Source organism: Amphimedon queenslandica, unplaced genomic scaffold, assembly GCF_000090795.2.
Source record: "Amphimedon queenslandica unplaced genomic scaffold, v1.1 AMPQUscaffold_13164, whole genome shotgun sequence".
In the NCBI taxonomy this organism is placed as follows: Eukaryota; Metazoa; Porifera; class Demospongiae; order Haplosclerida; family Niphatidae; genus Amphimedon; species Amphimedon queenslandica.
The window spans coordinates 70495-84816 of NW_003546600.1; the positions used below are offsets into that span (position 1 = coordinate 70495).

General features: G+C 34.7%; 8 protein-coding genes across 8 annotated transcripts in view; 5 read left to right on the forward strand and 3 right to left on the reverse strand.

Annotated features, from left to right (window-relative positions):
• Positions 1-1051, forward strand: part of LOC109584799 (uncharacterized) — a 4307-nt gene extending 3256 nt beyond the window's left edge. The window contains exons 3-6 of the mRNA XM_020000674.1: positions 19-59; positions 206-457; positions 540-783; positions 845-1051. Of these exons, the coding sequence (XP_019856233.1) occupies positions 19-59; positions 206-457; positions 540-783; positions 845-966 (659 nt within the window). The 3' untranslated portion in view covers positions 967-1051. The remainder of the gene's footprint in view (positions 1-18; positions 60-205; positions 458-539; positions 784-844) is intronic.
• Positions 1052-2295: 1244 nt separating this feature from the next.
• On the forward strand, positions 2296-5628 carry LOC100632930 (heat shock factor protein-like). The gene is made up of 12 exons (XM_020000676.1): positions 2296-2507; positions 2666-2774; positions 2897-3024; positions 3075-3196; positions 3263-3338; positions 3394-3449; positions 3986-4085; positions 4136-4196; positions 4861-5059; positions 5113-5212; positions 5292-5342; positions 5423-5628. Exons 1-12 carry the CDS (start codon positions 2331-2333, stop codon positions 5519-5521), a joined length of 1278 nt encoding a protein of 425 aa, XP_019856235.1. The 5' UTR covers positions 2296-2330; the 3' UTR covers positions 5522-5628.
• LOC109584801 (uncharacterized) lies at positions 5536-6869 on the reverse strand. Its single transcript, XM_020000677.1, has 8 exons — positions 6716-6869; positions 6543-6617; positions 6329-6385; positions 6198-6269; positions 6037-6066; positions 5851-5910; positions 5765-5800; positions 5536-5719 (listed from the first exon to the last, which is right to left on the reverse strand). The coding sequence occupies exons 1-8, from the start codon at positions 6792-6794 to the stop codon at positions 5712-5714; spliced, it is 417 nt and encodes a 138-aa protein (XP_019856236.1). The 5' UTR covers positions 6795-6869; the 3' UTR covers positions 5536-5711.
• A 198-nt stretch (positions 6870-7067) lies between these two features.
• On the forward strand, positions 7068-9113 carry LOC105313963 (PQ-loop repeat-containing protein 3-like). Its single transcript, XM_020000672.1, has 6 exons — positions 7068-7255; positions 8248-8330; positions 8378-8450; positions 8496-8562; positions 8795-8915; positions 8971-9113. Exons 1-6 carry the CDS (start codon positions 7071-7073, stop codon positions 9105-9107), a joined length of 666 nt encoding a protein of 221 aa, XP_019856231.1. The 5' UTR covers positions 7068-7070; the 3' UTR covers positions 9108-9113.
• Positions 9114-9216: 103 nt separating this feature from the next.
• On the forward strand, positions 9217-9945 carry LOC105313964 (uncharacterized methyltransferase C70.08c-like). Its single transcript, XM_011407807.1, has one exon. The coding sequence runs from the start codon at positions 9217-9219 to the stop codon at positions 9943-9945; it is 729 nt and encodes a 242-aa protein (XP_011406109.1).
• LOC100632422 (uncharacterized protein C17orf105 homolog) lies at positions 9926-11072 on the reverse strand. Its single transcript, XM_003389017.3, has 7 exons — positions 10868-11072; positions 10739-10819; positions 10564-10688; positions 10395-10449; positions 10199-10339; positions 10120-10149; positions 9926-10067 (listed from the first exon to the last, which is right to left on the reverse strand). The coding sequence occupies exons 1-7, from the start codon at positions 10961-10963 to the stop codon at positions 10038-10040; spliced, it is 558 nt and encodes a 185-aa protein (XP_003389065.1). The 5' UTR covers positions 10964-11072; the 3' UTR covers positions 9926-10037.
• Positions 11073-11161: 89 nt separating this feature from the next.
• LOC100633056 (uncharacterized protein C17orf105-like) lies at positions 11162-12082 on the forward strand. The gene is made up of 4 exons (XM_011407808.2): positions 11162-11267; positions 11360-11565; positions 11610-11813; positions 11896-12082. Exons 1-4 carry the CDS (start codon positions 11181-11183, stop codon positions 11945-11947), a joined length of 549 nt encoding a protein of 182 aa, XP_011406110.1. The 5' UTR covers positions 11162-11180; the 3' UTR covers positions 11948-12082.
• A 1186-nt stretch (positions 12083-13268) lies between these two features.
• Positions 13269-14000, reverse strand: LOC105313965 (malonyl-[acyl-carrier protein] O-methyltransferase-like). The gene has a single exon (XM_011407809.1). The coding sequence runs from the start codon at positions 13998-14000 to the stop codon at positions 13269-13271; it is 732 nt and encodes a 243-aa protein (XP_011406111.1).
• Positions 14001-14322: the final 322 nt, after the last annotated feature.

Sequence of the window (14322 nt, forward strand, 5' to 3'; positions counted from 1 at the left end):
CTCCAATTGATAATTTAGTTAGACTTAGTGAAGCTGGACTTATGGCAACAAGATATTCAGTTAGTGGCTACACACACACACACACACACATTATTAGTGCTTTAGTTTGTAATGTAGTGCAATTGTACACTAACCATTATCTGTTCATTTTATTAAAACACAATTTATTGATCATTTCTCAGTTTATAACATTTACTTATAATAGGTTATACGCTTTGGGTACCTAGAAATTGTAAATAATGGAAATGATAAAGTGTTTTTGAATTTGCTCTACCGGTCTTCAAGTGATACTTCCAATACTAAGATATATGGTAGGACTACTGCTTATCCAGGGTTGATACAGAGAGCTACGGATCAGATTAATGAAGCATTTCCTAATACTTTCTGCAGTACATCTCCTCCTACACAATTAATAATAGTAACTTGGATAGACTTTGCAAAAGCTGGCTCAAACCTAGTTAGTATATTAATTACTTAATACATGAAATACTGTTAAAAATAGCTAGCTACACTCTATTCACTTTATTTATTATTTTTAGGGCAGTAACTTCCAAGCAATAATTGCAACTAATGGAAGCAATACATTTGGTATTGCACTTTATGTCAATGTGAGCATTACATCAGCTACTACTGGAATAAGTTCGAACGTCAATAGTCATGTTGTACCAGCTGATCCTTCTTTCTTTCCATTTGGTGCTACTGTCACCAATGCCCCTGCTATGATGCTTAATAGCAACATACCAGGGACATATATATTTTCACTGAATCATATACCACCACCAGGTATGACTAATTGACTATAGTACATGTATCAACTGTTCCATATAACTTGTATATCTTTTAGATCCTTGCACTGAACCTAGCCCACCTGACTGCTCTGCTGTATGTAAAGCTAAACTTCTCAAAATGACATGTGAGGCTTTGAGGATTAATCATGAAAATCTACCAGCTCCTTGTCATAACTGAACATATTCCATGGTCCATTGTGTTTTATTATATTCTTTTTATGATTAGATTATTTTAAGTAGTGAATTAGTCAATTTTAACAGTAGAGACTAGAGATTATAGTTGTTATTATGCATTAATATTTTTGGCATGACTTATTTTCAATAATTATTTTTGCAACAATTGCATTTTAGTACTTATTGTGATTTTTTGTTAACTATTTGTAGCAAACTAATCCTCTTATTTTGGATTAATTGTTTTAAATTTTTAATTTCACAGTGATATAATTTGAATTCTGCAGGTTGTACCTTAAACTGTTCACAGAAACACTTCTGTGAACACATTCATAGACAAGAATATGAATAATGAATGTAGAAGATGAATAACAATAATGAATAGTTATGATTACTGATTATTATAAAGAAACAGGTTGTCTACATGTCCTTGTTCAGGCTCATATACTGATGACATATGCATATTAAACCAAAGGCGCCTTCATTTTAATATCAGGATCTGTGAATTAAGAACGAGCTAGTTTTTGTTAGCTAAAGATCATATTAAGAAGAGAAATGAAATGACTCCTTAACTTTGATAGCTAGTGTACATGAATACATACACACCTTTAATGATGTGTACTATCCAATATGTATTGACTATACTATCTACTGTCCTTATACCACTAAAATGATACTCAATACCTTGATTGACATCCTCAGGAGATTATACATGAACATCATTAATGGTCCAATATATCCTCAAAGCAATTTACGTTCTTAAATATTTGAGTTAATTGCTGTCTTTGTGTGATAAAGGATTGGTGAAGAATGACAAACATTGCCACTCCTAAAATTAGTGACAACTAAGAAATCATACCATTATCATTCATCATGTTACAAGCAGTATATGGTAATACAGTATGTACTAACACACATAACATTTTAACATTTTACTGTTGTAATGTGATCCCAACTGACAGGAATAGAATCTGTTCTAATTTTAGTAACACATTGCCTTGTTCAGTGAGCTGACTCATCATTACATCAGAACTCATGAATTATTCATTGATATATTGTCTATATAAATGCATGTTGTGTGATAATAATTTCCAGTGTTTGGGTGTCAACTAAACGAGACTTAACAAGTTAACAAGAGCGCTAACCCTCACTCTTGCTACCAGACTGGCATAGTAGCTTCATACATTTCTACAGATTATAGACAGTACATGTACCCACTCCATACATTGAGAATAGTATAAGCTATCATGTAATCAATGGACCTACAGTATCCGTATGATGTGATGAATGTGAAGGAAATAATGCAAGACTGCAATAAAAGAAGGCGTGGCAATAATAAACCAGTTATTTATTGCCACGCCTACATTTAAAATGGCTACTGGTCGTTCTCCTCTCTCTCTCCCTCCTCTTCCTTCTCCTCTCAAACTGGAAGGCTCTAATGGCAGCAGCGGGAGTAGCGGGTCGTCCTCAGAAGTAGCTCCTTTCATATCTAAAGTCTGGTCTATCGTCAATGATGAGTCCATACTTCATTTAGTAGCGTGGTCTGAGGTAGGTCAGTCTTGTACTGTATTCTCTGTATGATTATTATGATTAGTATTAATTTTATTAAAAGTATAACAATCATCATAATTTTAACTGTAATCATCATAAATTTTAATTTTTTGGCTTATTTAGTAATTTTATTGTTTAAGTGTCTCTATCTTTAGAGCGGAAAGACCTTCCTTGTTCTAGATGAGCCTCGTTTCTCAAAAGATGTTCTTCCAAAGTATTTCAAACACAACAACTTTGCAAGTTTTGTACGTCAGCTCAACCTGTGTAAGTACATGTATATGTATGAAGTCAGCCATTTTAATTTTATGTACTAAATTTAAATTAACGATTTAAGTGTGGTTATTAATCGTTATTAATGGTTGTTAATAGTTATTAATGGTTATTAGATGGATTTAGGAAAGTTGCTAAACCAGATCAAGGTGCTCTACTGAAGAGTAGTGGTGACAGTGTTGAGTTTTGGCACGCTAACTTTCGCCGGGATCATCCTGAACTCCTGAACCTTGTTCAGAGGAGGGTTAGTGGGTGTGGTTAGGGGTGTGGTTTAATCTTGGACTTTTTTAATAGCCGGTGTCTTCAAGAACAGGCGGAGATGATAAGAATGCGTGTTTATCTCAAGTTATTAATGATATTCATTCAGTTAAGGGGAATCAGACTAACATTGAAGGGATGATGAACGAACTGAAGAGGTATGGAAGAATAGATATTCATTATTATTATTATTATTATTATTATTATTATTACTTCATTCTCAGGGAGAACATTCATTTAAAACAGGAGATTGCTATTCTTAAAGAGAAACACAAGCACCAGCACAGACTACTGAACAAGGTGGGGTTGTAACCACACCTACTTTATAAATTGACTCCTCCCCTTTATTTAATAGATCATTCATTTCATTGTTCATTTATTGTATAAAGGAACACTACCAACTAAAAGAAGGTTAGAATATGATGAATTACATTTACAGACTTTTCATACACACAGACAGTACATGATATATACAAGTATGCATATACCCAAGGCTATAGCCCATGGTTTTTTCCAAAAAATGGCTCCAAAATTACCCCAAATTTTTATTACATTTTCTGATACATATTGATGCCCTTATGCTGTGTAGAAAGTTTGAGCTGATTCCAATTTCAATTTTTCAAGTTACGGCCATTTTAAGAAAACACCAAAATTCTGAAAAATACCCTATAGCCCATGGTTTTTTTCAAAAAATGGCTCCGAAATCACCCCAAATTTTTATTACATTTTCTGATACATATTAATGCCCTTATGCTGTGTAGCAAGTTTGAGCTGATTCCAACTTCAATTTTTCAAGTTACGGCTATTTTAAGAAAACAATAAAATTCGGAAAAATACCCAAGGCTATAGCCCATGGTTTTTTCCAAAAAATGGCTCCGAAATCACCCCAAATTTTTATTACATTTTCTGATAGATATTGATGTATAATTCTATTGTTTCTATTTTAGTCGCCTTATGTTAACTGATGTTGAGGATTCTTTATTGTCTCCACCCACTAAACGGATTTCATTGGACCCACCATCTCCCATTGGATATTCAGTTCAATCAGTAATACATTAATTCATAATTTTTATTATTTAATTATTTATTATTCATAGCCTTTGGCCCCTCCCCTTCCAATTAATTCTCTTCCATCTTCATCATCAGTAATACCACCTGGTAAATAATGTTATACATGTAAATATACATGTAAATGTGATACAGTGTAGCCTTTATGATCAGTAACAAATTGTTCCTTATATTACTGAATAGTGAATACTGAAAGCAATAGCTATATATAGATAATTGTATTCTTTTTAAAAAAGTTGATTTTGTGGGCAATTGTTCGTGTACATGTACAACTATTTGATGTATTTTATCTATAATGCCAATCACAATATTATATTGCAATTATTAGAGCTGAAACAGATATCCTGATTATCCGGATATCCGTTTATAAATTTAGTATCCGGATAGTAATTTTTGACAAATAGGATAATTAAACTTAATAACTAGACTTTATAACTAATTAATGCAATTCTGTCAGTTAATGACCAGCAATAAAAGAGTAAGTTCTTGAAGCTACCAACCTTGTCAGCCACTTCTTAATCATTTTTGAGCTTCTTAACTACCAGAAATGTACAAGAATAACATCCTGGGGAATAAAAACTTTGCTTTTTTGATGTCTGCAGTCACTAACTAATTAACTTTTATTAATTAACTATCCGGCAAATATCCGAAAGAAATTTCAACAGGATATCCGGATAGTGAAATACCACATCCGTTTCAGCTCTAGCAATTATGATGTTTTAATTATAAGTACATGAGAAATAATTTCTCTTAGTGTCTTCTCGTGTTGATGATCCTCTTCCTCCCTCTGATGGTGTTGGTGGGGCAGTTGGTGACGGAGACTTTCTGGAGGAACTCCTAACATCCTCGCTACCTCCTAGTTCCTATTCCAATACTTTGGTACCAGTGTCTCAGTCTCAGCCCATTGATGTGCAGTCCATTCTGGAACCACAACTGGAAACAAACCCAGAAAGGTAGCTTAAAATTATGCTGGATTGTCCATTGTAATTTTTTAAAAATTTTCTAGTGCCCTATCTCTAGCCCTACAGAAACAGCATGATGAGATAGAGAGTCTGAAGTCACAAGTTCCTGACCAACTGAGCATTGACCCACTCATACTAACTGAAGTACATTAACCACTGTTATCATATTGTACATATTGTCTCATTGCATTAACTGCATGTTTGTTTGTTCTCTTCTCTGCAGTTCATCAATAGTTCTGAGTTCCTCCCTGACTATGATTTCATAGATACTGCAGTGAGCTCTTTATTTCCTTGTATACCTCTACTCTCTTCCTCTCTCTCTCTCTCTCTCTCTCCCCCTCTCTCTCTCTCCAGCGATTGTTAGAGTCAGTCTCCTCTGAGTCAGAGATGGTCCCTAACGAAGAGATGATACAAAATGCACTCATACCGTACAATCCCGTGAACCAGCAATAAATAATAATTAATAATTATGATAATTAATGCTAAAATACTAATGAACACAATACATTGTTGCACTGTACAGTTTTAATAAAATGAAAGTTCACAAAACTGTCGCTACCTAATGACAATAATAATAATATCAACTGCACTACAATATAAAGTTGAGGGTCCATTTTCCGTATTTTGAAGATGCGCTCATCTTTTAATAACCTTTAAAAACAATAATAATAATTAATATACAATATATGTACTTACACGAGTAGCAGAATCCGAAATAAGAGTAATAATTATCTAAAAAACATTATTAATTAATTACCTATACTGTGTGTGCAGTATCTTACTGTACTGAGCACTGCAGCTGCAGTAGTAGCAACGCTGCCATTTACGGCTCCTTCCATAACCTGAAATGATACAATGTTCATCATAATATACAGTTAATAACTGGAATGAAACTCCATGTTTTTAAAGTACAGGTATTTATTATTATACTAATCCATGTGACTGTATGAACTATAAATTGAACTTACATCTGTAACATGATGAAGTATATGACATTCCTATAGAAAAGAACAATATTTAAAACAACAACTATATAACTATGATCATAGATGGATACTACAGTATCATAGTAAGTATCAAATCAAAGCAGCAATAATTCATGATGGTATGATTAAGTATATATTCTTACCATGGCTCCCACGTGGTTTGCTGCAGATGCAATAGTGACAGGTGTAGTACCTGCGGCCTTGAGCATGTGCATCTAAAGATAGAGACAATAGCGATTATTATACTGATATAGTTGCTGTCTGTTGTATTTACTTGCAATATTCACTGGGTGAGGTTTGTCACTGCTTAAGTGCTGGCTTCCATCTGGCTCTAAAAAGAGAATATTATATTAACATGCCCTACATGAACATCACATAAACATAACTATTATGTTTATGTGATGTTCATGTAGGGCATTTGCAATTTCAAATAACAGTATCTTGAAGATGGCTGCATATTAATAGATCTAGTAATAGTTTCTTTATACCTTCCATTGCTTCTTTTTCAAGGCCATCTCCTCCTGGATTATCCTCTCTGTTTAGTTCCTGTTCAAAGACATCACCTAAACACAAATAAGATTAAGCATTCTCTGCAATATAAGGAAGGGCTCATGAATGCTGCAGTCTATATTATGAAAGCAGCTAAACTATCTATACATACTTTGTTTTGGATCCTGGGCATTGGCTCCTGCAGCAATCAGTACAAGGAAGATTGCTACAATAGCAAAATAGACTTTCATTTTCCAATCAAGAGAATTATTGATTGATGAATCCTTTGCAATGATGGATAAATGGTACCACAGGCACCAGTCTTCATTTATTTATATACCTGCAAAACATACAATAATAGATTATCTGCAACATCTACAATTAAAGGTTACAATTCTTTCTTTGACAAACAATGTCTTTTTCCTCATAAACATTTATTTAAGATGAAGCAAAATATTATTTTTAAGATCTAAAAACATTGCTGGAAATCCGAAAAAGGGTGGGGCTGAATGAAGACCTTAAATTTAATGATTATTTTCATTTCCTTTAAAAACATGGCGAATGACGACTTATATCTAACTATTAGCAGGGCCCTAAGCTATTCTGTCATTGTGTTGAGTCTGTTAGCTAAACTACCTCAAGTATGGAGGACTTATTCTGCTAAGAGTAGCCGTGGAATGAGCACTAGAGGTCAATGGCTCGAGCTAATAGCGTGAGTTTACTATCTATTTATGAACAAACTGTATGTACATGTACATGTAGGAGCCTGCACAGTTAAGGCTAAGTTCTGTTTTTTAATGTCCATAACTACAAAAATTGAAGTAGAAACATGCTCAAACTTTCTACACAGCATAAGTACATCAATAATGTATCAGAAAATGTAATAAAAATTTGGGGGGATTTTGGAGCCATTTTTTGGAAAAAACCATGGGCTATAGCCTTGGGTATTTTTCAGAATTTTAGTGTTTTCTTAAAATGGCTGTAACTTGAAAAATTCATGTCGGAATCACCTCAAACTTTCTACACAGCATAAGGGCATCAATATGTATCAGAAAATGTAATTAAAATGTGGGGTGATTTTGGAGCCATTTTTTGGAAAAAACCATGGGCTATAGCCTTGGGTATTTTTCAGAATTTTGGCGTTTTCTTAAAATGGCCATAATTTGAAAAATTGAAGTCGGAATCACCTCAAACTTTCTACACAACATAAGGACATCAATGTGTATCAGAAAATGTAATAAAAATTTGGGGTGATTTCGGAGCCATTTTTTGGAAAAAACCGTGGGCTATAGCCTTGGGTATTTTTCAGAATTTTGGTGTTTTCTTAAAATGGCCATAACTTGAAAAATTCATGTTGGAATCAGCTCAAACTTTCTACACAGCATAAGGGCATCAATATGTATCAGAAAATGTAATAAAAATTGGGGGTGATTTCGGAGCCATTTTTTGAAAAAAACCATGGGCTATAGCCTTGGGTATTTTTCAGAATTTTGGCATTTTCTTAAAATGGCCGTAACTTGAAAAATTGAAGTCGGAATCAGCTCAAACCTTTCTACACAGCATAAGGACATCAATATGTATCAAAAAATGTAATAAAAATGTGGGGTGATTTCGGAGCCATTTTTTGAAAAAAACCATGGGCATTTGTAGAATTTTGGTGTTTTTTAAATGGCTGCAGTACTTAATTTTTCCATTTATTATTAGGTATCAAATTGGTATTTCTTATGCTTATTATTATGGATATCACATCACTACATATCTTGATGTTATAGTCTGTGCCACACAGTGTAAGTCTTTAAGACATCAGTAAAAATAATTAATATCATTCCTTTAGCTTCTCTAATATTAATAATGATCCTGTACTACAATAATCAATTTAATTTTGAGAATATACTTCTTATAGCACTGTAAGTGTTAGCCCCTGTTATCATCATTATTCTTAATATTTTTAGATTTTTTTTATTTATTATTTTATCTCTGTTGCTTCTCATTCCTCCATCCCTCCTATACATTTTTGTGGTAAGTAATAATGAAATTTATTAAATTTTGTGGACAGTTAGGATACCTTAATAATGAGGACACCTTTATAATGAGGACATTTTGTAATGTCCCAATTGGTACAAACCTATACAAAAGTACCTCTGAAATGAGAACACCTCTGTATTAAGGACAGGTAGTGTGGGCCCAATGGTGTCCTTAATAAAGAGGCTACACTGTACATTAAATATTCAAGTATTTTTTGTCTTAATAGTTGAGTGGTATACCAGTCAGTGCTGGGAGCAAGTTACTTCAAATCTATTCTCTTTATAAAAGCAAGAATTCTGCTGATGTAAGCACTGCTACCTGGACTATTGTTACATACTGCTGCATGGGTAAGATGATCAAGTATTTTCTTATTTTCATGACTGTCATTTCTCTCTCTCTCAGCTAGAGTTTATTCTCTTTCAATTGAAATCAGTGGAGAATATGCTATTATTTACAATTATGCTATATCTGCCTTACTTAACTCAATCATTGTCTTCCAATGCTTTCTTTACAGTCAAAAGAAAACTAAACAATTTTAGACCCAACACTTCAACTTGAACGCACGTGGTTGACGTATACGGAGTAGGTAAACGATTAAATACGATGCGTGGGTGTTAAATGCCCAGCCCCACCCTTTCTCTGCTGAAAATGGCAAGCGCTTATCACGAAGAGTCGGATTTTCAGCTTGAAACTGGCCTAGATTTATTGGATATTCTGTCTCCTCAGTCTACTGCAGTTGTTCTTGATATAGGATGTGGTACTGGTCGACTCTCTAAGATACTTTCTGATAGACTGGTTGATGGTAGAGTGGTTGGAGTTGATCCTGATGAAGAGAGGATAAAGATAGCAATGGATGAAGGAAAGGGACGCACTAATCTACAGTTTATGGTAGGATCAGATCAAACCTTCCCTGAGGATCAATACGATATTGTTTTTTCAAATGTTGTCATTCACTGGATTAAAGATAAAAGAGAAACGTTTAAGAAAGTTTACGCTAATCTCAAACCAGGAGGGAAATTTGGTTTTACAACAAGTGCAAAAGGTGATTCAGCTGCACTGCCTCAATTAATGGTAGAAGTACTTCAGTGCTGCAAGCCAGAAGGTGGTATACAACTTGATCCTACTTACTATGAAACTGTTGAAGATTACAGATCAATGGCTCTTGAAGCAGGATTTCAAGTCTCTCTTGCAGAAATAAAAGATATCAATTATGTGTTTAAAAGCATTGATTCCTATATTAATTTCTTCTATGGTGTGTTCAAGGGTCAGTTTGATCGCCAGCATCCATCATTGCTTGAATGGAAGAAGAATTACGAAGGAAAGACTATACCGTTTGATGTGAAGTGCCTGACGATAGTACTCACTAAGCCACAATAGACATACTGTACTTTTATGATTTATTTAAGCATAAAACATTAAATTTTAAGCATGTCTTTAAAAGTCATGTGTAACAATTTGATGCCTCAAGTTTATTTTTGCTCCTCCTCCTCCACTTTTTCCTATAAAAATAAATTATGATTCATAAGTAAGTATATAATTATTTTAACTCACTCCTTCTCTTGTTGGTGGCCTTGTTTTAGACTATAGCAATGAATAAAAATTATTAAAAATAATATATTTAAGTACATACCTTTTCTGTTCTATGCCTTGGTCTTGGTAGCTCGGGATATGATGATATCATTTCAGTTAGTTCTGCATTCCTCCTCCATGACTCCACATGATCATCAACTCTATAGACTGGCTTGACTTGCTGTATCCTTTTTAACAAAGACTGCATGTGGCAGCAAATGATGAAAATGTGTTTTATGATGATTTTACAAACAAACCTCGTTTTCTTTCTGTACTCTTTCCATCTCTCTTTCTCTCCTCTCCTCATTTAAGCTAAAAGAGGAGGAAGGACATGTGAATTGTTATGTTGTTGTGTGTTTCATTAGTGACAATTAGTGATAATTGCGGTATGTCCTATTATTATTAGGTGTGAATCATACTGCTGACCTGTGATGTCTGTAGCTGTTACGATGGTCAATCCCTTTGCTTGAAGAGGAAGACATTATGTGGTTCATCTTTCTTAATAGAGTCAGGTTGTCTCTTTCAATGATTTCTTTTCTTTCTGCTTCAAGCTATTGAATTGATCAGTAGCTATAGTTAAACAGAGAGATTGCAGGCTCACTTGTTTCTTCTTCTGCTTTTCCACGACATGAGAATGAACTGCAGGTGATTTTGTATCAACCATAGGTCGCATTGCCCTAACCTACAGCCAGTACAAGGTAACTTAAGCACACCATGAATGGCTGTTTACCCTTCTCCTGTGTTCCTCATAGTAGCTAGTGTCCCATTGCTTCTTTAATAGCTTGTTGCTACATGGCAAGATTGACTGATAGTTCTTATGGCTCATCCTTCCCCTCCTAGTTGCTTCTCTTCCTCTAAACCTCTTTTTGGTACAATCTAGTTTTTTTCCCAGACTAGCCAGCTAAGCTCGCGGGAGCTGATAAATTGTTACCATGACGACCCAGCAACGCCCACGCGGCAACCGCTCCATTCAAAAGCTGTAGAGACAGCTAAAGCTGTCATTTGCACCTCTTCCACCAACTGCTCCTCTACAATCCTTAATAATGGCATATAGGTCACTTACACCTGCAAATAACATGTTCCTCAAAAGAAAGTGGGACCAAGTTCGATATGAGACCCACAGAGATAAGGTAGATCATTGAACTATGATAATAGTTAACATCAGTTATGCATATCTACCAAACAAATTCATCTATTGCAAAATTCTTGTTTGTGTTGATAGATTATGAATGCAAAGTCAGTCATTGATAATAGAATGCCAGCAATGTATCTCAATGCTCCGTCGAATTTAAAGAAACTTCAAATGGAGGCAGAGAGGCAGGCAAGAATAGACAGAGAGAATAGGATTTTACTGGGCAAGATCACTAACATAATAAACAAGAGAAATGAAGAAATGTTAAAGTTCTGTAGATCATACAGACCCAAAAGGTATATGTAGTACATAGCTTGATATTTTTATATTTTCTCATTAGCCTTAACAGGAATCAGAGAGAGTTGAACCTGCTTAGAATAGCGTATGAGAATCAAATCATAGCTAAGCGTATAAGAGAGAAACAGTCGCATTACAGCAGGGAGGAGTGGCTGAAGCAATGGTGTACCAATAGACAGTACATGGCCAATGTATCCAAGTATCCAAGAGCATCTATTAGTTCTTTGGATTATGAGAAAGATGAAAAGTAAGTATAAGAATCATTGTCCTGTATGAAATAGATGGGACATGCTTAGTACCAAAAATTTTATGTTCTGTCTTTTTTGCAGGAGTGATAAAATTAAGAAGAGGACAAGCACCTCATCAAAAGAATCATCATAATGACTCTCTGATAGTTTCAATCAAAGCTATAATTCTATTTGAAATTAATGAATTAATTATTATTCATGTTGTTGTTGATGTGTCATGAGGTCTCCAGGGCTACTGAAAGCCAATTCATAAAAAGCTCCTACACAACTTTACCTACTCATAGAGCAGCAATACAGGATGATAAAGAGGGGGAAACCAGTGGTGTACTATCACTCTGTAACCCCAGCAGCAAACTTGTTCTTGCAGAAGAAATGGGACGAGAAAATGTATGACATTCACCGTCGAAATGTGAGTTTATTGACGAGAAAAGAAGCCAACCCAGCTACTTTTGTGCAATTAAAAGCATTCACAAATATCAGTGTGAATTGAATACACAGCTGGGTTGCATTGCTATTAAGTGAGGGGTTTTTAATAGATCTATTCAATGCTTATAATAATAGATATAAAAATATAAAATAATTAAATGCTTTATTTAAACTTTTAGGTAATGAGTGCAAAGGCTAGGATCGACAACAGACTTTCTGATTTTCACATTAAATTTAATTTTCACCTCAAAGATATTCGTAAACAATCCGAGAAGCGCAGACAAGAAGAGATTGCCAAACTGAATCAAGAAATGCTTCGCAACATTTTGAACGTCAAAGGACAAATCTCTCGTTTCATTGGGACCAACCCACCAGTAACACAAAAGACCAGGTCAAAAAGGTAATAACTGGTAATAGTTATTGATTTCACCACAGCAGGGCCTTCTTATTCTACTATGCACATAATATAACTATAAGGAACAGTAGCAGTAATGCTCTGTCATGCAGTATATACACACATTAAGCATTAGAGTTTGTCATTTTTGTCAGTTTAAACTTTAGTTTTTTTTCAGTGCCACTGTAAGATCAACTAAAGATGGTAATGGTAGGACTACCACTACCACAAAGCAGTCAAGATTAATCATAAGGCCACAGACTGCACCACTGCAACTAAGGAAATGCAAAGTCAAGGTAATTATTAGTATTATCATTATTATCATCATTATAGTTATGGTAAAATTTCTTAGACGAATCCTCCATGGTATTGATGAACATTGTTGAAATGACACAGATCAAACTGTATTGAAATTATTATTATTATCATTATTCATTTGCAAAAGTATAATATGAAGCAAGGCTACAATGAGAAGCGCTTAAGTATAAATGCTGACGCAATAAGAATGTACCATCATTCATTGGCTGCAACAAATTTTACCGCATGGACATGTATTGTGGTATAAGCAATAAAGTTTAAGTTATCAACAAAAATTATAATAGCCACATTAATAATCAGCATACATTAAAGGAGTTCAAACAGGTTTCGTCATAACTACAAATAACCGTTGCATTGTCCAGGATATGGCCTGACCTCCATACCTTTCCTTGATTCCAATCAGATTAGGATCAGTCCGATCAAACATTCCATGATAGACGCTGTAATAGAAATCAACAAACGCATCAATGCTAGGCAGAGTGTATTCCACATCCCTAGCATCAAAATAGAGGACACTGAACCCAACTTGACTGGCCAATTGCTTGTAGTAGTTACCATCCTCATAGTGTGTCGAATTCATCACTGCATCAAAGGCCTGGGTTCCACACAATTGGGCTATTTCTATTACTATATCTGGGATGCCATTAGCCAGTGTAGTAAAGCCAAACTTTCCTCCAGGCTTAAGATTAGCATAAACTTGATTAAAAGTTTCACTTTTATTTTTGATCCAATGAATAGCATCAGTGCATATTACCATATCGTATTGATCCTCAGGGAAGGTTTGATCAGATCCTACCATAAACTGTAGATTAGTGCGTCCCTTTCCTTCATCCATTGCTATCTTTATCCTCTCTTCATCAGGATCAACTCCAACCACTCTACCATCAACCAGTCTATCAGAAAGTATCTTAGAGAGTCGACCAGTACCACATCCTATATCAAGAACAACTCCATTAGACTGAGGAGACAGAATATCCAGTAGCTTGAGGCCATCTTTGTATTGAAACTTTGAGATTTCATGATAAACCCTTGCTTCTTCCTTATCCATGATTGATCTACTATACAATTGGAAGAGAAGCAACCAGGAGCCTTTATATAGCAATGGTACATCTCACCGGATACAATTTCAGAGAACTGTTGACTTGAAATGAGCTATGAGATCATTCTGCAATATCTTAACGTGACTACATCAATATAATAACACAAAATAATTATTATGTACACTGTGCCACCTCTGGCACCATTATGCTGACATTTATAAACTACTTCATGATGTGGTGAGTATGATATCAGTTAACAGTGATTCATAAGTATAATTACCAGAGACTATTGGGCCAGTGATTAGAGTACAATGTAGTGGCATGCTTAAT